General features: G+C 34.7%; 1 protein-coding gene across 3 annotated transcripts; it reads right to left on the bottom strand.

Moving 5' to 3' along the window:
- Positions 1-512: 512 nt before the first annotated feature.
- Positions 513-23,402, bottom strand: LOC100788548 (ubiquitin-conjugating enzyme E2-17 kDa). Of its 3 annotated transcripts, XM_026126220.1 has the most exons (5): positions 23,333-23,402; positions 22,339-22,466; positions 21,612-21,716; positions 633-737; positions 513-566 (listed from the first exon to the last, which is right to left on the bottom strand). In XM_026126220.1, exons 1-5 carry the CDS (start codon positions 23,400-23,402, stop codon positions 513-515), a joined length of 462 nt encoding a protein of 153 aa, XP_025982005.1. The 3 variants fall into 3 exon arrangements, with proteins under 3 accessions (XP_025982005.1, XP_003547838.1, XP_003547837.1); XM_003547790.1 differs by lacking the exons at positions 513-566; positions 633-737 and adding an exon at positions 21,402-21,545 and having other exon boundaries at positions 23,300-23,402; XM_003547789.1 differs by lacking the exons at positions 513-566; positions 633-737 and adding an exon at positions 21,402-21,545.
- Between the last annotated feature and the right edge of the window lie 839 nt (positions 23,403-24,241).

Genomic DNA, 24,241 nt, shown 5'->3' with positions numbered 1-24,241 from the left:
AATATTGGGTGTAATGTTTTTTAAACTTTAATAAGTGTATATATAATAACATATAAAGGATTGCTCACATAATATTTTGTGTATAGATAAAACAAGCAGGGATATTTTGTATAATGTGACAAAAGTTCAAATGTCAATGTAATTTGCTTTATAAAAGAATGTGAAATATAAGATTGACAAAGATATTCCTTTAAAATAAATATAAAGGAAATCATGCATTTAGATGCAAAATACTTGTTGACTTCCATTCATAAACTTTATATAGTATGAACTTTCTTTTCCAATATTAAAGTTCAAAGTGGCTAGCATAAAGCAAACAAAGTACAGTACAATATCATATTTGTTTAAATCAATTCAACACTATTTATTTACTACTAGGGTAAAGAATAATAAGAAAAGTATCTTGCAGATTAACTAGTGACTTTAGCCCACGACATATTTTTCTGTCCATGACCGAGCAGTGGCCTCATACTTGGCTCTCTTAATCTTGTACATGTGAGCAATCTCAGGCACTAGAGGATCATCTGGTTGGGGTCTGTCAGCAGAGAGCATATAGATAGAAGAACCTACAAAATTTTAACATTTTAAGTATCCATTACAAGAAAATTAAATAAAATAAATTATTCGATTACCTTGGATATTGTAAGAGTAACACTCCATTGCTCTTTGAGGATGTCAAGGTAGATACTTCCATTACTGTTGATGTTAGGGTGGAAAACCTTTGTGCGGAATGAAACCTTAACAAAATGATAAAGAATGCCATACAAACTATTCCCACAAGGTGTAATTATTATGAGCAAACTCCAATGCAGTTGCTTATGTTGGTTAACGTTGGAGCAAATGAGTTCTTGCAGTAGTTGTTTATATATCCAACCACGTAAATGAGAAAATTTTGCAGTAATGATCTCTACAGTCCTTGAATATTTTTAATTCACCAACAATTTGTATGCATAAGAATCTTAGGTTCAAGTTAAGAGATAACTGATAATGATTCAAAACATTACCAACAATTGAAAAATAAAAATAAAACAAAAGAGTTCACAAAAGAACCAACCAGTGATCAAATAAGTAAATCACGAAATCAAATATATAACATCATAAATTCACAACAAATTTTCTAATCAACTAAAGTTGAGAATGTATTGTGACTTTAAGGAGTTCCTCATTAATTTCAATACACCCATCAGTCCTTTACCAAACATAGGCTTGGATTTAGTAAATTTTCTATTCACATTGCCTTATGCAGTGAATTAAAGTTAAATTTACAACACTTCAATGCAAAATTCTAATAAAATAATTCCATGAAGATATTGGTACCAAAAATATCATAGTTAACAAAAAAGAAAGTTATCCCATAAAGTGTGTGTGTGTAGATATAGTTAGACACGTGCATAAGTTTGAATAAAGTAAGACTTTTGATTTACCTTGGGTGGTTTGAAAGGATAATCAGGAGGGAAGTGAATTGACACAAGAAACACATGTCCAGCAAATGGGTTATCTGTAGGGCCTATAATTGTAATGGAACATGTCATTAGCCACTGGGCCTAAACATAAAAAATTCAATTATTCATACACTGACTGAACATAAAACAATCTAAAAGTTTTGACAAGTTTTAAGCAAACGTATCATTGGGGTTCCTATTCTCATGGAATCATTTTATTATTTTTACCAAACAAATAAATATGGGTTTGGATAACCATCGTTATATTCACAATATAAATTATTTAAAAAGCCCAAGCATCACGACCTTATGAGCTTGCTCCTCCTAGGGTTTTTTCAAATTGAAAATTTTCCTTCCTTTCCAACCAAACCATGTCGCTAAGGCCAGATGCCAGAATTGAGATTCACCTCAACTTTTATAAGGTTGTCGTGGTTGCCAGGGTGGTTGATTTTCCATTCATGTTCCTTTCACCTCGTCGCGTTTTGTCTCGGCCTCAGAGCCAAAGCATCGAGGACCAGCATGGCATGCATGTCGAGGACCAGGCCCTACTTTGCGATGGCCTATCATTGATGGAGTCGCCATTCCCCGCATCACCACCGTGAGGCTTTGCAATGCTGAAATCCTTTCTGGCACTCTGGTGGAACTGAATTCCTTGATGCTGACTTAAAGCTCAAGCACTTTGGAGAGGCCTTCTACGTCATCATCTTGCCTCGATTCAGTGTCATTTTCATGAATAAAGTGTTCCTGGTAAGCTAGCATCGTCGGTGCTAGTGACCGAGAACATCCTTTTTTTTACTACTTAGCAAAAATTGATGAGTTTCCTTCTTCTTCTTCTTTTACCAAATGAAGTTTGGCGTTACCTCTCTCGTAATCTACACCTAGGTAATTTATTATTCACACATTGTTTGTCAAGCCATCCATCAGATCATTATGAACACTGATATTGCATCATTTAGATTCTTCAATGAAAGTTTTTTTTTTGTCAATGTATTCCAGGTTCTGCAAAACTGTATTAGTTGTGGTGTTTGTATGGGTAAGTACTTCTTTGGGACATGTAAGTTATCGGTTTTGAAACTATTTTTGTTTCATGTTTATACTTTTATTTTGTTCAATATGTGATATAAGCACATAAGCTAGTATGTAACACCCCATTTTTTGTAAAATAAATTAAAAATGATTTTTATTTAAAAATAAATAGAGTTTTAGGAAAATGATGAGATTTTTATAATTAAATAAATAAGGAGAAATAACTTTATTAAAATAATGGATTGCAGGAAAATAAAAAGGATATTTTATTTATTCATTTGATAAGAAATAAAATAGACTTCTTGTTTATAAAATGATAAAAATAAAGAAAAATAGAGTAAATAATATGTTAAGAGTACCCTAACTATAAATTAAGACATATTAGGTTAGTTTCCAGATTGACGATACATCTCTACGATTTCTCTTCTTTTAAAATTCGTTTTTCCTTCTCCCATCCCAAAACCATCTCTTTTTCTCGGATACACTCAAACCTGTCTCAGTAAAGCAATGATCTTGTATTCGTAAACTGTTGGATCCTCGTAGAATTCGAATGCATGGTTTGGAATTTATTTTCACACACACACGCCGTGGGGATTTTTGAGATAATATCTGTGGTGGATGAAATGTCCCTCGCACTAAGCTTTCTCTTTTCCCGCAGATACCCAAAACTTGTCCCAATAAAACTACGATTTCGGACTCATCAACCGTTGAATCATCGTGAAATTTGAACACCACCTTTAGAACCCATTTTCACAAATTCTCACCGTTGCTATTTAAGAAATAATGTTTTAGAAGAGAGAAATTAGTCTCGCACGTTGATAGTAAAATGGAGGCTACAATCTCTCTCCATTCTCTCTAACGCTTGGAAACCCTAACAGAGCAAACAGAGGAAAAGCTTGAGAAATGTTAGGGAACTACTTGAGACGTCGCTATCACTGCCGAACTACACACGTGAGCCTGCTTAGAGGTAAGGGATGAGTTTATCGCAATTGAGGTTAGAATGAACATGTGTAGGGATCCTTAGGGGATCAAATTGGGATTTATTTTGGGATGTTTATTGAATTATAATTTTTCCTTTATGATTATAAATGCAATATTGTTGCATTTGACAAACCAATTGATGTCCTGATGCAAATTGGTTGATAAAATTGAATGCTCTTGGTGTTTTCGTGTTTTTAACCTAGGATTTTGATTCATTGATTTTGATATTATGTGAAATTGTTTGAGGGGTTTTACTCCCCATGTTGTGAGAAACATTTTTGTATAAATTGTTTGTACTTTGGACAAGATTTGCTAGATTGGCATGATAAATTATTATATTGAGATTATGAAATTATGATTAAAGTTGTGCCTAAGTGATAAATTGAATATGTGATGACTTGTGAGATAACATGATGCTTTGAGATCACAACATTGTTATTGGGATTGAGTATAAGTGCAAAGTTGAACATGCATTGATTTATGAGGTTCACATAAACATGTGATGGTGGATTGTGACGTTGTGATATGTTAAAATTGTGGACATGAAATTGGTTGTGAATAAGTGTGTGGTTAACACTTGATGTGACAATACTTGTGTTGTGAGCTTCGAATTATACAATAACCTGACTGGTGTTTACCTTGAGAAAAGTGTTTATGCACAGTGTTAAAGGGAAATTGTAGGATTCCTAGTTAGGAACCTAAAGTGTTAAATTGTAGCACAATGTGTTAAACGTGTTTGAAACACGAGTGTGAAGTCATGGGTATTGTATAATTCATGAGTAGTGTCTGCGTGCAAAAATTGTTTTAGGAGTTGAACCTGAATCAGGAAGGTGAAGCCCTAACAAAATTTTTGGAGTCTAGACCTTGGGGGTAAAGACACTCAGTTTGAGTGCTCCTTTAAGCCTATGTTGATCCCATATGGTTGGAGCATTCTCGCAAAACAGAATGACCTTGACTGGTCATCTTATGATTTTACTAGTGAGAGTGACTTGACATACTCATTGTGTGGTGTGTCTTGTTATGTACTCTTAAGCGCCCCAGTGTAGTTTTTCACTGACATGGTACCACATTACATATATGCTTGAGTCTTAGTATAATTGTTGCATAACACCTGCTAATTGTTTATTATGAAATTAATGAGTGTTATTACGTCTTGATATGAGTGTGTGATTCATGTGTAATGTGATTGGTGATTGAAAAATGAATTTTAAATGATAAAGTGGTGACATGGATTGTATTAAGTTGAGCTATGCTATAAATACTTTTATAATTTATATTGATTATGTCTTTGGTGATCTGTATTTTTTTAGAAATGTGATAACTCACTCCCTATGTGCTATTTATGTTTGGATCTTGTGATAATCTCAAACCTTGTATTTGTGGGAGTAGATAACTAGGTGGATGACTTTAAAGAACCTCATGCTAGAGGACACTGTGACACAATGTTCTGATAGGATGTGACATCGGGGATGAGTTTTTAATTTAATTGCATGATGTTATTTTATTTTATTTTACCTCACTGATTTAACAAAATTTCCTTTGTAAACTTTGATGGCCTTGTTCTAAGCCGAATATGCTTTTAATAAGTTTTATTTGGTAATAGTGAAGTAAATGTAAACCTTTTACCCACGTGAATTTTTTTATCTGTATTTTTATATGTTTTATTTGTTTATATGTATGTCGAGGTAAAAGATGTCTCACATTATCTATTCTCTCTACTATATGGCAAGTAGTTCGGTGATGGATATTACATTGATCATAAGTACTGTTGAATCATACTGATTATCAATTTGTTTAATTACTGAAATTGACACAATTGCACGAAACTTGGTGATTATAGTATGTGTTTGCATTTTTTTTTATTTTTAAAAATGACATTCTAAGATGATTTTGATTGAAAATCGTCTTAGAAATCTTTCAAACTAAGACGGTTGGATAACTGTAGTGTAAAGTTAACACTTTTCACGATGATGACTTCAAAGACAATTTTAGAACCGTCATCAAATGGGTCCTGGAATTGACGTTGAAAACCTTTATTCTAGTAGTGGTTTCTACAGTTGACTCCTTTGAGCATAAGAATTTTCAAATTTTTGGTTCTCACTTTTGTGCTTCTTAATTTGTCAATTACTCAATGTTATGTGACCTCTACATAAGTAGATAACTCAATATTTTTACAAGCAACTAACTCGATGATGAGATTACTGTGTGACTAAAGTTGGCTTATTTATGAAACTTTTTTATTTTTATTTTTAGGGTACTATGCAACTTAGGTAAGCTTTTTTATGAAACTTGTTTTAATTTTCAGGGGAAAGAATATTAGGAGTTTTCACAAAGACTGATCTTATGGACAAGGGTACTGATGCAGTTGATGTTGGACAAATGTGGCCTCAGTTGTCTTAAGAAGGGGTGAATTAATTTCCCACTAACAAACTTTTAACCCCCTTCTAAATGAGAAAGGCTCAAAATGCAGAAGAAACAACAATCAATTTAATAATGTTATTTAAACATGCAAGACAAAATTGATTGCAACAAAATAAATGAGATAAGGGAAGAGAGAAACGCAAACTCAATTTATACTGGTTCGGCCACTTCCCGTGCCTACGTCCAGTACTCAAGCAACCCACTTGAGATTTTCCACTATCTTTGTAAAACTCCTTTTACAAAGTCTAAACCACATAGGGACAACCCTTCCCTTGTGTTCAAAATTCCTTACAACTTAAGAGACCCTCGGTCCCTAAAGCAATCTCTTTGTATAAGAAGAAAGAAGAGAAACTCTCTCTTGAAGAGAAGGATATTACAATTGAAGTCCATGGATGAAATCTTAATGGATTTGCAAGTGTTTGCCCAAGAGTTTCTTTTGAGAGAGTATTTGGCAATGAAGTTCTCTTGCAATATCTCTCTCATTGCTTTTTGAAGTCAAACACACACATAAAGAAATATAAAAAGGGAAAAGTAAATAATTTTGAAGTCACGTTGCACACTTGAATAAAGGTTATCGTCCCTTGTAACGGGCACATTGGGTGCTAATACCTTCCCTATGCGTAAATAACTCTTGAACCCTCATTTTCAAAATTCACAGATCTCTTTTTGGTTTTCGCTAACTTTTTCCTCAAATAAACGTTGGTGGCGACTCCCATACGTTTTCTTTTTGAAAGACGCCCCTTTTTCTTCGCCTTCACACGCCCGTTGAAGGGTAGGTTGCGATAGATGGCGATAGATGATGCCCCTTTTAAAAATATATATTATCAAAATAATAAACATAACTTTTAAGAACAATCAATCATCAAACATTTCAAATTAATTAAATTTAATTAATAATCAACTAACTGTGCACAATACTTTTTTAAAAAAATTCAAATATAAAAAATTTTAAATTTCAAATTTTAAATTTTAAATTTCAAATTTCAACTTCCAGTAACTTCCTTTTTCAACTTCCAACTTCCAATAACTTCCACTTTCATTTTCAACTTTCAACTTCCAATAACTTCCAAATTTTAATTTTGAAACTTCCAATAACTTCCAAATTTTAATTTTCAAACTTCCAACTACTTGGACACAATTGCCAAAGACAAAAAATTAATCATGTATATTGAAATTATTTAAACTAAATATAGTTAATTAATCATAATAAATTTTAACACAATCAAATAATTTTGAACTTATCTTCAATTTATAGAACTAAGTCTATTCTATTGTAATCGATTACACATAGTGGTAATCGATTACCAGAGAATTAAACACTGAAATTTAAGTATCAAATAACAATTATCAACACATATTATGGTAATTATTTATTTAATTCAGTTATCCTATCATGTCAAAACAAACAAAACATAAGCAATTCAAGCATTAAACAAATTTCAATTAATCATATATATTCAAAATTAAAACTAAATATAGTTAATTAAACATTGTAAACACAATCAAACAATTTTAACAATTATTTTCTATTAGCCACAAAAATAAATTAACTGAAAATACTACTCATACCTTAATTCATAGAGATGGCTTAGATGTTACCTCTTTTGAGATTTTACTAATATTGTTGTCGTCGTATGTAACATGTCCACTTTTCTTGGGAGAAATAGTTGTGAATTTGGATACATCACCAGTCATGTGCTTGGAACATCCACTGTCTATGTACCATTTCTTCCTTACAGAATCTTCTTTGTTATTCTCATCAAATTTTGTCATGAGACACAAATTGACTTGGTCTTCATCATGATCTTGGAATAACCTTTTTCCTGAAAATACTTTTGAAAGACAAATACTCTAAAGAGGCCATTAATCTTGAAGTTGTTAGAATTTCTACAAGAAACCTACTCTGCTACCACTTGTTGGATCGAGTGGCCTCAGAATAATTAAGAAGGGGGGGGGGGGGTTGAATTAATTATTCCTAAAACTTTACCAATTAAAAAATTACTCTTTTAAGGCTTTTACTTATGTTGTTAAGAAAAAATGGAGTAGAAGAGAAACTTAACAGAAAGTAAAAGCGGAAATTAAATGCACAACGAAAAGTAAAAGAGTAGGGAATAAGGAAACAAACACACAAGAGTTTTTATACTGGTTCGGCAACAACCCGTGCCTACCTCCAGTCCCCAAGTGACCTGCAGTCCTTGAGATTTCTTTCAACCTTGTAAAAAACCTTTTACAAGCAAAGATCCACAAGGGATGTACTCTCCCTTGTTCTCTTTGAACCTAGTGGATGTACCCTCCACTAGAACTGATCCACAAGAGATGTACCCTCTCTTGTTCTCAGTCAAACCCAAGTAGATGTACCCTCTACTTGTGACACAAAGGATGTACCCTCCAATGTGTTAAGACAAAGATCTCAGGCTGTTACACCTTTGATACTTTGTGAATGGGGATACAAAAGAATTCTCAGGTGGTTAAACCTTTGAACGCTTTTGTATTAGGAAATGGGAAGAATCAAAAGAATTCTCAGACTGTGTCGTTTTGAATTCTTTGACAAGGGAGAAGGGAGACACAAAAGAATTCAGGCGGTTAGTCCCTTGTTCTTTTGGAAAAGAGAGAAGAGAGACACAAAAAGAATTCAGGCGGTTAGTCCTTGGCGAATTCTTTTTGGCAAAGGGAGAAGAGAATGAAAATATTAATAGCACAAGTTTTCAAGTTTTGGAAAACCAGAAAACTTCAGAAAGCTTTTTGGTACAAAGAAGAAGAAGAAGAAGTTCAAAGAGATTCAAGGCTTGTAAAATATTGTTTGAATGAATTGGAAAAGTGTTCAGGATTGGAATGATTGAATCAAAATGCAAAACAAAGCCTTGCTTTTATAGACTCTTCATGTCTGGTCAAGAAGGTCATTCAGAAGAGTTATAACTTTTCAAAAGACTTAAAAGTCATTTGAAAAAGTCAAAACCTTTTTGAAGAGTTACATCTTTAGATTTTTCAGAAACAGTCACTGGTAATCGATTACCAAATAAGTGTAATCGATTACACAAAGCTTTTGAGTGAAAGGATGTGACTCTTCACATTTAAATTTGAATTTCAACGTTCAAGGGCACTGGTAATCGATTACCAAAACATTGTAATCGATTACAGCCTTTTGAAAATATTTGGAACGTTGTAAATTCAGTTTGAAAACTTTTTCAAACTTATTTTGCTACTGGTAATCGATTACAACAATATGGTATTCGATTACCAGAGAGTAAAAACTCTTTGGTAAAGGTTTTGTCAAAAACTCATGTGCTATTCAAAGTTTTGAAAAAACTTTTTAATACTTATCTTGATTGAGTCTTTTCTTCATTCTTGAATCTTGAGTCTTGAATCTTGATCTTGATTCTTGAGATCTTGAGTCTTGATTCTTGATTCTTGAGATCTTGAATCTTGAATCTTGATTCTTGTTTTTAGGATTTCTTCTTGAGTCTTGAATGCTTCTTGATTCTTGAAATCTTGACTTGTTCTTGATTCTCTTGAAATGGATGTTCTTTGATTCACTTGAGCTTTTTGTTCATCACTTTTGTCATCATCTTTTGTTGTCATCATTGTTATCATCAAAACACCTTTGAATCATTGTTGATTCATCATGAAGCTTTGCTTCCACATATATCATTTATCATATTCATGCATTGCATTTGCATAAGCCATTGCATTATCATACATCTTCATTTAGCATGCTTTTGTTCTTCCAATTGCATACATTATATTTTCATCATTCGCATGTTATGTTCACTCATTGCATGATCCTAACACATAGTTGCTCATGCCTTCCATTTTCCTCGCAAAAACAAAAAAAACAAAAACAAAAACAAAAAAAGAACAAAAAGGAAAGTCACGATGAAGCGTGAAAGTTCACACCACATTCTTAGTTACATGTGTTGGGTACCATGATGATAGCTATAAACGAACCATGTTGGGATTATATGCTCATTTCCCTTGAAAAATGATTGAAAATCACGTGAACATGGTACCTAATGCATTGTTAACTAGTAAAGGATGGTCTTTCGGGCGTTTTGTTTCGGTTTGATAAAAAAATTTTGTCATGTATAGCATAACTATGCCCTAAGCATTCATCATATCTCCTCTATGATAAGTTGTTGAAATATTGGTGATCAAAATTTATATTCCTGCGAACATGGGGTCGAACCAAGCATATGCTTTTGAGAAAAGTTTTTCATCAAGTCAAGGTTAAGGTCAAGTATGGAAGTAACCAACTTGCAAAAGTTGGGGCAGAAGATGGATCGAGTTTACATAGCTTCTTTGGCTACTACTAACACATGATTGAGCTAAATAATTTACAAAATTAGGGACTGTTGATTTTCCAAGTGCACCTTGACTCTGACAAGATGTAATGAACAATCAATGTTGTTTTGATGAAAATCTGAATTAATTCGACTCCATGTTCTATTGAATGTCCAGTGTAAAATTTAAAATACTTCAACAATATATCATTCATATACATTCATGCCTATTTTTCTTTTCACATTGGGTGCATTGCTCATTGCATTCTTTCCTTAAAATCAAAATTGTAATCATTGTAATCAAAAGGAAAGAACACGCTTTACGGTGCCCTTACCGAACACATGCCAAAGCTAGAGTAATGAGTGAAGTAGAGGAGGTGCAAGAGCAGATGAAGACCGACATAGATGCCATGAAAGAACAGATGACCACAATGATGGAGGCCATGATGAGTATGAGAAGGATGATGGAGGTCAATACAACTACTGTTGTTGTCGAAAGTACCGCCACAAAAGTGGACCCGACTCACCCACCTGGCTTCAATCAAGTAAATCGTCCAGCTTCGGATATGGTAGGTCAGGGAGGTGAAGCGTTGGGAAGTACAGGCGGCCCCTATTTGGTGCAAGTTCAAAACAAGCATTCCTTCCCACCATATGTCTTGCCTCCCAACTATACACCACCCAATGTTGCACACACTCCCGATGAGAATGTCAAAAACTCCGCTCCCATACCAATTGAGAGCCAACAACCCCAATTTGGTCATGCACAGGTCCCTCTACCCATGGGGGGACACATGAAGTATCCCGAGACCACACTTTATCCGACTTTGAGCCTTACCTCGGATATGCCACTAAGGGATAGACATTTTGTGGTGTACCCCTGCCAAACACTTTGGGGGGCCTCAGTATCGCCCACAACCACAACCTTTACATTTTGCAGTGGGAAGAGTACCTCCTGCTATGGTGGAAAGGGAAAAATTCGATCATATAGAAGAAAGGCCGAGGGCTATTTAAGGAGGTGGAGATTATGCTTTTGCTGACATGGCATAGCTGTGCCTAATGCCCGACATCGTCATACCTCCGAAGTTCAAGGTGCCAGATTTCGTCAAGTACAAGGGGACTACTTGCCCCAAGAATCACTTGAAGATGTACTGCAGGAAAATGGGGGCATACATGAAGGATGAAAAACTCTTGATGCATTTCTTCCAAGAAAGTCTTATTGGGGCAGCCGTCACCTGGTACACCAATCTAGAATCTTCCCGGGTCCATTCCTGGAAGGACCTAATGGTTGCCTTCATTAGGCAGTATCAGTACAATTTTGATATGGCTCTGGATAGAATGCAGCTGCATAACATGTGTAAAAAGGAGCATGAATCTTTCAAAGAATACGCCCAAAGGTGGAGGGATCTGGCAGCTCAAGTAGCACTCCCTATGGAAGCAATGTCTTCCAAGATTATTTTGATGATGCCAAAGAATTAGGAGTTAAGTAAGTTCCAAAGAATCAGGAGTAAAAAAGCTTCAAGAATCAAGTTTCAAAGAATCAAGATTCAAGAATAATCAAGTTTCAAGAATCAAGATTCAAGAATAATCAAGATCAAGATTCAAGACTCAAGATTTAAGAATCAAGAGAAGACTCTATCAAGATAAGTATTAAAAAAGTTTTTCAAAACATTGAGTAGCACAAGAATTTTTGACAAAATCTTTTATCAACGAGTTTTACTCTCTGGTAATCGATTACCAGAAGGTAGTAATCGATTATTAGTAGCCAACATTGTTTTCAAAACTAATTTACAAAGCTTTAATCGATTACCATAATCATGTAATCGATTATCAATGTTTTAAAACGTTAGATTTCAAATTTCAAGAATCACAACTAGTGATAAAACATTTTCAAATCATTTTAAACTTGTGTAATCGATTACACAATACTTGTAATTGATTACCAGTGTTTCTAAACATTTTGATTTTCATATTTAAACATGAAGAGTCACATCTTTTGATGTGTAATCGATTACACTATAATGGTAATGAATTACCAGTGACTGATTTCAAAAAATAAATTTCCAAAAGTCACAATTCATAAAGTGACTTGTTTCTCAAGATTTTTTCAAAAGTCACAACTTTTTGAGTAACTAGTTTTCAAAAGAGTCACAATTTTTAAAAGGTGACTAGTTTTAAAGAAATTGCCAAAGAGTCACAAACTTTAACTTAAGTCATCAAATGATTATAAATATGTGACCATGGCATGAATTTCAATAACGTTTTTACAGAACTTTCTGATTCATTTCTCTTCATCTTTCTAAAAGTTTTTGTTCAATACTTTCTCTTTCAAGAAAAGTTCATTGACTAAAAACTTTTGCTATTCTTTTTTCTTCATTCCTTCTTCCTCTTGCCAAAAGAATCGAAGGACTAACCACCTGAGTTCTTTTGTATCTCCCTTCTCCCTCTTCCAAGAGAATTCAAAGTCCTAATCGCCTAAGAATTCTTTTTGATTCTTCCCTTCCCCTTAAACAAAAGATTTCAAAGGACTAACCGCCTAAGATATCTTTTGTTTCCCCTTACAAAGATTCAAAGGACTAACTACCTGAGAATTCTTTGTCCTAACACATTGGGGGTACATCCTTTGTAGCACAAGTAGAGGGTACATCTACTTGGGTTGTTATACTGAGAACAAGAGAGGGTACATCTCTTGTGGATCAATTCAAGTGGAGGGTACATCCACTTGGTTGTTCAAAGAGAACAAGGGAGGGTACAACCCTTGTGGATCTTTGGCTTGTAAAGGATTTTACAAGGTTGAAAGAAATCTGAAGAACCGTTGGTTGCTTGGGGACTGGATGTAGGCACGGGTTGTTGTCGAACCAGTATAAATCTTGTGTTTGTCTTCTTCTTCCCTACATACTTTACGGTGCCCTTACCGAACACATGCCAAAGCTAGAGTAATGAGTGAAATAGAGGAGGTGCAAGAGCAGATGAAGGCCAACATTGATGCCATGAAAGAATAGGTGACCACAATGATGGAGGCCATGATGAGTATAAGAAGGATGATGGAGGTCAATACAACTACTGTTGTTGTCGCAAGTACCGCCACGAAAGTGGACCCGACTCACCCACCTGGCTTCAATCAAGTAAATCGTCCAGCTTCGGATATGGTAGGTCAGGAAGGTGAAGCGTTGGGAAGTACGGGCGGCCCCCATTTTGTGCAAGTTCAAAACAAGCATTCCTTCCCACCATATGGATTGCCTCCCAACTATACACCGCCCAATGTTGCACACACTCCCGATGAGAATGTCAACAACTTCGCTCCCATACCAATTGAGAGCCAACAACCCCAATTTGGTCATGCACAGGTCCCTCTACCCATGGGGAAGACACATGAAGTACCCCGAGACTACACTTTATCTGACTTTGAGCCTCACCTCGGATATGCCACTAAGGGACATACATTTTTTGGCATACCCCTGCCAAACACTTTTGGGCCCTTCAGTATCGCCCACAACCACAACCCTTACATTTTGCGGTGGGAAGAGTACCTCCTGCTATGGTGGAAAGGGAAAAATTCGATCATATAGAAGAAAGGCCAAGGGCTATTGAAGGAGGCAGAGATTATGCTTTTGCTGACATGACAGAGCTGTGCCTAATGTCCGACGTCGTCATACCTCCGAAGTTCAAGGTGCCAGATTTCGTTAAGTATAAAGGGACTACTTGCCCCAAGAATCACTTGAAGATGTACTGCAGGAAAATGGGGGCATACACAAAGGATGAAAAACTCTTGATGCATTTCTTCCAAGAAAGTCTTACTGGGGTAGCCGTCACCTGGTACACCAATCTGGAATCTTCCCGGGTCCATTCCTGGAAGGACCTAATGGTTGCCTTCATTAGGCAGTATTAGTACAATTCTGATATGGCTCTAGATAGAATGCAACTACATAACATGTGTAAAAAGGAGTATGAATCTTTCAAAGAATACGCCCAAAGGTGGAGGGATCTGACAGCTCAAGTAGCACCCCCAATGATGGAGAGGGAAATGTTAACAATGATAGTAGACACATTACCTATGTTTTACTATGAGAAGATGGTGGGATACATGCCTTCGAGTTTTATAGACCTAGTGTTTGCAGGCGAGAGGATTGAGGTAGGTCTAAAGAGAGGAAAATTTGATTATGTTGCTTCGACGAGTTCTGGAAATAGGAGGCTTGGGACAGATGAAGAGAACAAGAAGGAGGGAGAAACCCATGTTGTGATTGTTGTTCCTACATGGCCAAATTTCCCATTAGCTCAACAATATCAATACTCAGCCAATATCAGTCCTTCTTATTACCCACCTCCCTACCAGCCAAGAACACCCAATCATCCATAAAACCGACCTGCCGCACATCCGAGGCCAAACACCACCCTTAATACGAACCAAAACACGAACCAAGGGAGGAATTTTCTAGAAAAGAATCATGTAGAATTCACCCCAATTCCAGTGTCATATGCTAACTTACTCCCATATCTACTCAATAATGCAATGGTACCCATAATCACAGCAAAGATTCCTCAATTCCCAATGATACTACTCGAATGCAACATGTGCTTATCATGGAGGAGTGTCGGGGCATTCCATTGAACATTGTATGATCCTGAAACATAAGGTGCAAAGTCTAATTGATGCATGCTAGCTAAATTTTGAGGAGGACAATTGCTTGTGAATTCTAACATTGTCGAGTGATACTATGCATGATACTTGGGGCAGTTTGAAGGTTGTTGTTAGTTTTCTCCAACGACTCATTAGGATTTTCAAGTTTATGCCATTACTGTAAACAACGGTCATAATGATAATAATATGGATAAATTGGATGTCCTTGTCTCTCATTCTCTCACAATTACATCTTTGCATATTTATTTAACATTCATTGGAATGTGAATGTACGTCATTGGCTTGTTTGCTTAAGTGACTTGCACTCTTGAGTTGATCTCCAAGTCTGTTCAAGCAGAAATTACTCGTTCTACATGTTTGGTAGGGTGCCATAAACGAAGAGTAAAGTTCAAAAAAAAGAAAAGAAGAAAAAAAACGTTTGATTGATTGTGTTTAAAATAAAAAAAATAAGAAGTACATACATTCATGTGACCTCATTTTATCATTCTTAAAAGTTGTTTTTTTGAGAGAAAAGTGAGTTGTCAAGAACAAGAGACATTCGACTTAATCTATCAATTGAAAATCCTTCAAATATTTCTCGTCCTTGAAAATTCATATTCGAGAACCTGGATAGTTTCTTTAATTTTTCCTTGCTACAAGGTCATGACAAAAGACAACAATGGATACCTCGGAGCCCTACACTGGGGCAATGAGAGGCACCATGCATGAGCCTCAAGCGAACCTAGGGGTAGATCAAAATTTCTTACCCGGTAGGTTGAAAACCCGAAAGGGCAGCCTAGGCAAAAATTAGGGTAGTAAAAAATAAAAATAAGAAAGAATAAGGAGCGTGTTTGTCAGAGGTTGGGTCCCAAAATCTAAACTATAAAAGTATCTAGTCAAGATTTGAAATGGCACATGGCCGTGTTTCAACATCCCAAACACTAATTTATCCCTTGCTACCCCCTCCGAAAGCATATTTGTTTGCTAAAAACAACACACAAAAAAACAACAAAAACAAAGTAGAAACCCCAAGTAGGAACCACCGCTGAACCAGTGAGAAGAGAAATGCAAACAATACATGCATGAAGTTGGGCAACAATGAAAAAAGAAAATAAGATCCACCAAAGGTGAGTGAAGAAAAAAGAGAGACAAAAGATCTCTAAATTTTACAAGAAAGGCACAAAAGTGCAATAAAAGATTAATGTATAAAGCGAATAGGGTAGAGCCCAACCCAAAAGGTTGAAATGAATAAAAGTACAAGCAAGACTCTCAGGGTTCTTACTCAATATAACCCTTAAACATTCTTTGAGCCTCTCAAATCCTTTCATCATACCCCTCTTACCCTCGACCACGTTACAAGCCCAATAAAGCCCATGTGGATCAAGGAATGATACTTTTGCTTTTAAGTCTAGATTCTGGAATAGAACCTGCACATGCTTGTGATTGTTGAGAAAAAAATATATAAAAAAGGGAGAACCCTCGAGGTTTTACACTTACACAGTTGAGAAGAAAACTCATTCGACCAGGAGCTCGTGGAAAATGCCCAAAGACAATTGTGATAATAAGGTACATCTGATGTTAGTCGCTCATGCAAACTCCTTAGGATTCCTTTCAGATTCAAGGGTAGCCTTCGTTACATAAATTCTTTCGGGATCTACCCATGTCATAAAGTTTCAGTGGGATCGACAAACCCTTGGCATCACTCTATGACCTTAAATCGAGAAAGTTTTACTTGGTCATATACCAAAGTGTAACAATCCATTGCCATCCTTCAATGGTGCATGCGATTGGTCCCAAAGCCTTATATTTTTTGTTGTGCAGAATAATCGAAGTTTTTAAACAAAAAGAAAAGGGAAAACCCTACGATCAATATTTTAGTTGATTGATTAAATGTCAAATGGCTCCACTGTCGTCACCCAAAAATTGTCAAGTGGTTAAATCAAAACACGCACTTTGAGGGAGTCCTTGAAGAGATTTGCAAAAGATAGGATAAGGTTACATGAGTTATTATGTATTTCAGAAAAAGGCAGTCAATCTATGTTTTTCACACAAAAAAAAAATCAAAAAGAGGAAAGAATGTCATGAACATTGCACAATTTTTCATTGCATTGCATTGTTGCGTACAAAGCCTACATTTACTGTGTTTTAGGGTGAAGTTTGCATGTCCATGCATTCCAAAACTCATGTTTCACATCAGGCTATGAGTCCATAGATTTCTCATTATATACCAATTTTCAAAATCTAATTGCATGATTCATAGGACTCAACGCCCTTTGTTTTTTTCATAGGACTCAACGTCCTTTGCTTTATGTTTTAAGAGACTACAATGTCTTCTGCTTTATGTTTCAAAAGACTACAATGTATTTTGCTTTATGATTTCAAAGACTTTAATGTCTTCAGTCTTTTATGTTTTCAAAGACTACATTGTTTTCAGTCATTTATGCTTTCAAAGACTGCATTGTCTTCAGTCATTTATGCTTTCAAAGACTACATTGTCTTCAGTCATTTATCCTTTCAAAGAATACAATGTCTTCAGTCATTTACATTTTCAAAGACTACAATGTCTTTAGTCATTTACCTTTTCAAAGACTACAATATCTTCAGTCATTTATGCTGTCAGATACTTCAATGTCTTTAGTCATTTACATTTCAAAGACTATAATGTCTTCAGTCATTTACATTTCAAAGACTACAAAATCTTCAGTCATTTACACTTTCAAAGACTACAATGTCTTCAGTCATTTACATTTCAAAGACTTCAATGTCTTCTGTCTTTTACATTTCAAAGACTTCAATGTCTTCAATCTTTTACATTTATAAGACTTTAATGTCTTTTGTCTTTTACATTTCAAAGACTTCAATGTCTTTAGTCTTTTACATTTACAAGACTTCAATGTCTTTTGTCTTTTACATTTCAAAGGCTTCAATGTCTTTTGTCTTTTACATTTCAAAGACTTCAATGTCTTCTGTCTTTTACATTTCAAAGACTTTAATGTCTTTAGTCTTTTACATTTACAAGACTTTAATGTCTTTAGTCTTTTACATTTAAAAGACTTCAATATCTTCTATCTTTTACATTTCAAAGACTTCAATATCTTCAGTCTTTACATTTACAAGACTTCAATGTCTTTCGTCTTTTACATTTCAAAGACTCCAATGTCTTCTGTCTTTTACTTTTATTTGCAAGACTTCAATGTTCTCAGCCTTTTACCAAGACTTCAATGTCTCCAGTCTTATGTTTTATGAGACTACGTTGTCTTTTGCTTGATGCTTTTGATACATCAATGTCTTTTTGCATTTTTTTGGTTCCACTTCCTTTGTTTCCTCTGGCGTCCGATTTCGAATAGCAAGATCGCTCAGATGAAATTAGTGTCCTAATCTTTACTTACCTTTTCATTTTCAATAAAAGATAAGTAAAGACGGGCAACTGTTAGACCCTAATTTTGTCCAAGGACTATCGTTCGCTGATATTTTGATTCTTTCTAGTCAAACTATGATATTGGGCACCCGTTATAGTGCAAAGCAAGGAATCACTTAGTGTTTTTGATCAAGAAAACAAAAGATACCAAGGAAGGGAGGCAAAAAGGTCCTTCTTTTTATTTTCCTAGACCCTAGCTCGCCCAGGCCAACATCTGGCTGGCCTGGGCCATGAAATAGCTTCATGGCTAAGCAAGCAGCTCGCCTGGGCGAGCTTCTTCCTTCAGGGCTAAGCTTCAGCTTGCCTGGGTGAGCTTTAACCGCCCCAAAGTGGCTTTTTGCCTATAAATAGACATGCTAGGGGGGTTTAAGGGGTTCCAAGGGTTAACACTTGAGAGAATTGAGAGAGAAGAAGAAGAAAGAGAGAAAGAAGAAGAAGAAAGAAGAGGAAACAAAGCCGAGGCGCTACCAAATCATGACCGCAACCATTCCCTACATCGTGTTTCTTGTTCAGTGTTCCTCATGCAACAATCGGTTAGCTTTGTTTTTAAGAGTTGAACGTAATCTATGTACCCTTAGGGGTCTCCTCTGATATTATGTGCATATTCATCTTCTCCATTTACCATTGGTGATCTCGTTTTATTTGTAAAGTTTAATCTTAACCGATCACTAGTGCCACAAAACTATCTTAAGATTATTGAAAGCTAATAGACAAAACTAAAACAAAATCAACTCATAACCTAACTTATTTTCATCAAATACCACTTGAGATCGTTTCAAGGTCCAACACCTTAACGACTCTTTGTTCGCAATCAAAATAAATCTCAAAAACATAAAAATCAATTTAACACACAAATATTCAAACTTAAAGAACTACGTAGGTCTGAATTCCTCATCACACCTGAGGATATGTAGGAGCAAGGGCACCCCCTTGTCGACCCCAAAAAAATAAAGAAATATAAAAAGGGAAAAGTAAATAATTTTGAAGTCACGTTGCACACTTGATTAAAGGCAGTCGTCCCTTGTGACGGGCGCGTGGGGTGTTAATACCTTCCCTATGCGTAAACAACTCCCGAACCCTCATTTTCAAAATTTAGAGACCTCTTTTTGGTTTTTTCTAACGTTTTCCTCAAATAAACGTTGGTAGCGACTCCCACGCGTTTTCTTTTTGGAAGATGCCCTTTTTTCTTCGCCTTCGCACCCCTGTCGTAGGGTAGGTTGCGACAGTTATCAACTAGTGGTGCTTTTATAGATCAAAAGTTAGCATAATATTGGGTGTAATGTTATTGTTAAATTTTGTCAAATTGGGTGTAATATTGGGTGTAACTTCTCATAAGTACACTTCCTGAAATTTTGTCAAATTATACAAAATATCTCTACTTTTGCTTATCTTATAATGACGTCCCTTACAAGAATGTTGGGTGTAATGTTTTTTAAACTTTAAGGAGTGTGTACATAATAACATATAAAGAAGTGTTCGCGTAATACTTTATGTAGTGATAAAACAAGCAGGGATATTTTGTACAATGTGACAAAACTTCAAGTGTCACTGTAATTTGCTTTATAAAATAATGTGAGTATAATATTGACAAAGATATTCATTTAAAATAAATATAAAGGAAACCATGCATTTAAATGCAAAATACTTGGCGAGTTCCATTGTCAGTCGTCATCTACGACTAACTTTTGTATAGAAAAGTGTTATAAAATGTTTGTCTTTTCCCCAATTTATGGTTCTTTTTGTAGGTTTGTACATATTTTTAGGTTTAGCTTAATTTTGTTTAGTAGAAATGCCCAACATTGTGAATTTAATGTGTTTCAACTTCAATTTCAGGTAAAAAGGATGAAATTTGTGAAGACTAGCAGCTGGTGTCTCGCTAAGCGAGGCCTGTGCGCTTAGCGAGAGTCATGCGCTAAGCGAGGCACTCAGCTCACTTAGCGAGTTGGGAGAATGTGGAGGAGAATCTGAGAAGCATCTACGTGCTCAACGCGTCTTCAGCTCGCTCAGCGAGGCATTTTTCTCTTCCTGCGCTAAGCGCGCCCAGCTCACTCAGCGGATATTCACTAACTCGCGCTAAACGCAAAAATGGCGCTAAGCGAGCCTTCGAGGACAGAAAGCCTTTTTTAAGGTTGAAGTTGGAAGAAGAGGGCTAAGTGAGACGATGGGAGAGCATAACAGAGGCGCAAAACAGAGCAAGGAAGGAAAAAATCTCAGCTTTCAAGAGGATTTTAGGTTTAAGAGTAATTTCTAGGTTCCTAGAGGTGGAGGAGACATCCCCACTACTGTGTAATATGTTATTTTCTTCTTAAACCCTCATCTTGTAGCTGAAAGGTGCTGCCTTGTGATGGAAGGCTAAGTATCTCTGTTGGGAAATTCTACTGGAACTTGATGTAAATTCTTAACTATCTATTTAAAGTTGTTTTATGTGTTCATTGCTTCTATCTGCACTTAATTATTGCATGCTTTTAGTCTGATCACCCATTGGGGTGTAAAGTTAGTATTTTTAGCATTGGAAAATATATTAATCCTTAGAACTGGATAGAGCAGGGCTAGATAACTACATTGCTAGACATAGAGTGTAGGGTTTTAGTTTTTGATATGTTGTGATTGTAATACTATTCAATTAGGCTAAGTCGGACGAGACATCCGAGAACGAGGTTTAATTAGAATTAGTCCATTCACGCGAGGAATCAATGTTTGGTATTTTAGTCCTCAACATAGAACATAGAAATAAAATTAAATAGAGAAAAATATTTTAGTTACATCAAGCGTTCAGTAGAAGGACCCAACGTTTTAATCATCTGTTTCTCTCCCGTTTTGATAAGCGTATTTGTAGTTCTTTTAGATTTACAACACATACATCTTTGATTCGATTCTATTTACATGGCTTTATATCAATGTCTACTGATTGAATGAGAGTTCACCAAATGAAACAAGTTTCTTGAGATCGATACTCAGTTCTTATCATTTTATTATTACTTGCCCGACTCGGTACACTTGCCAGTTAGATTTACACATCCATAATAATAAGCAACACCGGGGCGTGAACATCCATCCATAAACTTTATATACAACGAACTTGTTTTTCCAATATTAAAGTTCAAAGTGGCTTGCATAAAGCAGAGTATAATATCATATTTGTTTAAATCAATTCAACACTATTTATTTACTACTATGGTAAAGAATGATAAGAAAATTATTTTGCAGATTAACTAGTGACTTTAGCCCATGGCATATTTCTCAGTCCATGATCGAGCAGTGGCCTGATACTTGGCTCTGTTAGTCTTGTACATTTGAGCAATCTCAGGCACTAGAGGATCATCTGGGTTGGGGTCTGTCAGCAAAGAGCATATAGATAGAAGAACCTACACAATTTTAACATTTTAAGTATCCATTACAAGAAAATTAAATTAAATAAATTATTTCGTTACCTTAGATATTGTTAGAACAGCGCTCCATTGCTCTTTGAGGATGTCAAGGCAGATACTTCCATTACTGTTGATGTTAGGGTGGAAAACCTTTGTACGAAATGAAACCTTAACAAAATGATAATGAATGTCATACAAACCATTCCCACAAGGTGTAATTGTTATTAGCAAACTCCAATGCAGTTACTTATGTTGGTTAACGTTGGAGCAAATGAGTTCTTGCAAAAGTTGTTTATATATCCAACCACATAAATGAGAATTTTTTTTTAGTAGTTATCTCTACAATCCTTGAATATTTTCAGTTCACCAACAAGCCATTTGTATGCATAGGAATCTTAGGTTCAAGTTAAGAGATAACTGATAATGATTCAAAACATTACCAACAATCGAAAAATAAAAATAAAACAAATTAGTCCACAAAAGAACCAACCAATGATCAGATGAGTAAATCACTAAATAAGATATATAACATTATAAGTTCACAACAAATTGTCCAATAAACTAAAGTTGAGAATGTATTGTGACTTTAAGGAGTTCAATTCACATTGTCTTATATAGCGGCTTAAAGTGAAATTTACAACACTTCAATGCAAAATTCTAATAAAAGGATTCAATGAAGATATTGGTACCAAAAATATCATAGTTAACACAAAAGAAAGTTATCCCATAAAGTGTGTGGGTAGATATAGTTAGACACGAGCATAAGTTAGAATAAAGACTTTTGATTTACCTTGGGTGGTTTGAAAGGATAATCAGGAGGGAAGTGAATTGACACAAGAAACACACCTCCAGCAAATGGGCTATCTATAGGGCCCATAATTGTAGCTTGCCAATGGAACATATCATTAGCCACTGGACCTGAATATAAAAAATTCCATAACTCATACACTCAAAAGTTTTGATAGGTTTTAAGCAAACATAGAATCATTGTGGTTCCAATCCTCAAGGAATCATTTTATTTTTTTACCAAACAAATAAAATAAAAATTAACTACATAATGTGGGGTGCATCCAACCTCTAAATTTCAAAATTTTCTATTTTACTAGTAGCATAAGTGTTAAGGACCCACATATTATATTGTTCATACATCTTCAATAAATTATTGTGATAACTATCAACAAACAAATGTTCCGTGGCACTTAAAAATTAAATTAATTTGGTCCACACAAACACACCTAGCTATGCATACAGCCACGGGTGTGTGTACACAAGAAAGTAACAATCATAAAAAAGTTTATCAAACAATCAAAAGATAATATAAAAATAAAATTAAAAGATGTAAAGTCCATCACAACACAATACCAACCAACATTGTAGTCTGAGTTTTCTAATGTTCCTTGATATTACTTTAAATTGTGAGCAAATACAACTTCTATAGTCACATTTGCGGTCGTCGTGGGAACCTAAAAGCCTTGACCTTGCTGTCAAAATTACAGCCGATGACCCTTTTTTAAAACCTTGGTGCAGTTCGTGACCATGATTTCAACACCAAATCAAGGTTTTTGGGCCCATCGCGACCACAATTGTTGATCCCAACAAAACCACAACTAGACAATAATTGTAATTGCAATTTAAAACCTTGGTCTATACATTTTGTCAGAAACTACATTTTCAATCAAACTATATTTTGAATTGTACAACGTTTGTGTAAATTTTTAATTGTATAATAATTGAAGGCCAAGAAAAAAAACAAAGAGAGACCCAAAAAGAACAAAAAAGCATACCAGCACTACAGGACGCAGGGGGGTCTTTCTGCAGGTCCTTCAATTCCATATTGATTCGTTTCAAGGCCATGCGATCAATGTTGTTCACATTCACAATTACATTTATTTATTTATACACAATCACACTTATATATGAACCAATGTTTAAGTATCTATGCATATAGAGATATTTCTATGATTAATATTTATCAACATCAACATTAAAATAATTCCACGCTCTATGTATTGTGTATATCATACATATGGCATGCAAATGATTAAAAAATTAATGAAAATTGATGATGGGATACACATGATTTTTAATAAGAAGCTAAGAGGATTGAAAAATTAATGAAAATTGATGATGGGATACACATGATTTTTAATAAGAAGCAAAGAGGAGTGAGAGAGTTGTGTATTTCATACATACGACATGCAAAATATAATATTGTGTAAAATTCACTTCAAATTTGTAGAGCCGTCAGATCGAAATTTTAATTTTATAACAACTGTTTGATTTGATTTAACTATATAAATTTTACAATAACAATCAGATTGAACTTTTAACTTCACAATAGTTGTCATATTGAAACATTTTGAAGGATTATGATTTTTTAAAACAATAATTTACTATTATTATTATTATTATTATTATTATTATTTATCAAATAGAAATAGAAAAATCAATTACATAAGAGATAATGAGGTATTAATTTTAAAATTACTTATTAAAATAATTATTTAATATATTTAATTTAATACATGTATATTAATAATCTATGCATGTATTTCAAATATTTTATATTTATATATTTATGTAAATTAAAATAACATAAATTTACTTTTCAAAATTTTAAAATACTTTAATTTGATTTTTTTAAAAATAAAGTTAATATATATATATATATATATATATATATATATATATAT

The sequence above is a fragment of the Glycine max genome, chromosome 16 (genome assembly GCF_000004515.6).
Source record: "Glycine max cultivar Williams 82 chromosome 16, Glycine_max_v4.0, whole genome shotgun sequence".
NCBI classification, from domain to species: domain Eukaryota; kingdom Viridiplantae; phylum Streptophyta; class Magnoliopsida; order Fabales; family Fabaceae; genus Glycine; species Glycine max.
The sequence above is the reverse complement of the archived record's forward strand: the minus strand, read 5'-3'. Positions and strand labels throughout refer to the sequence as shown.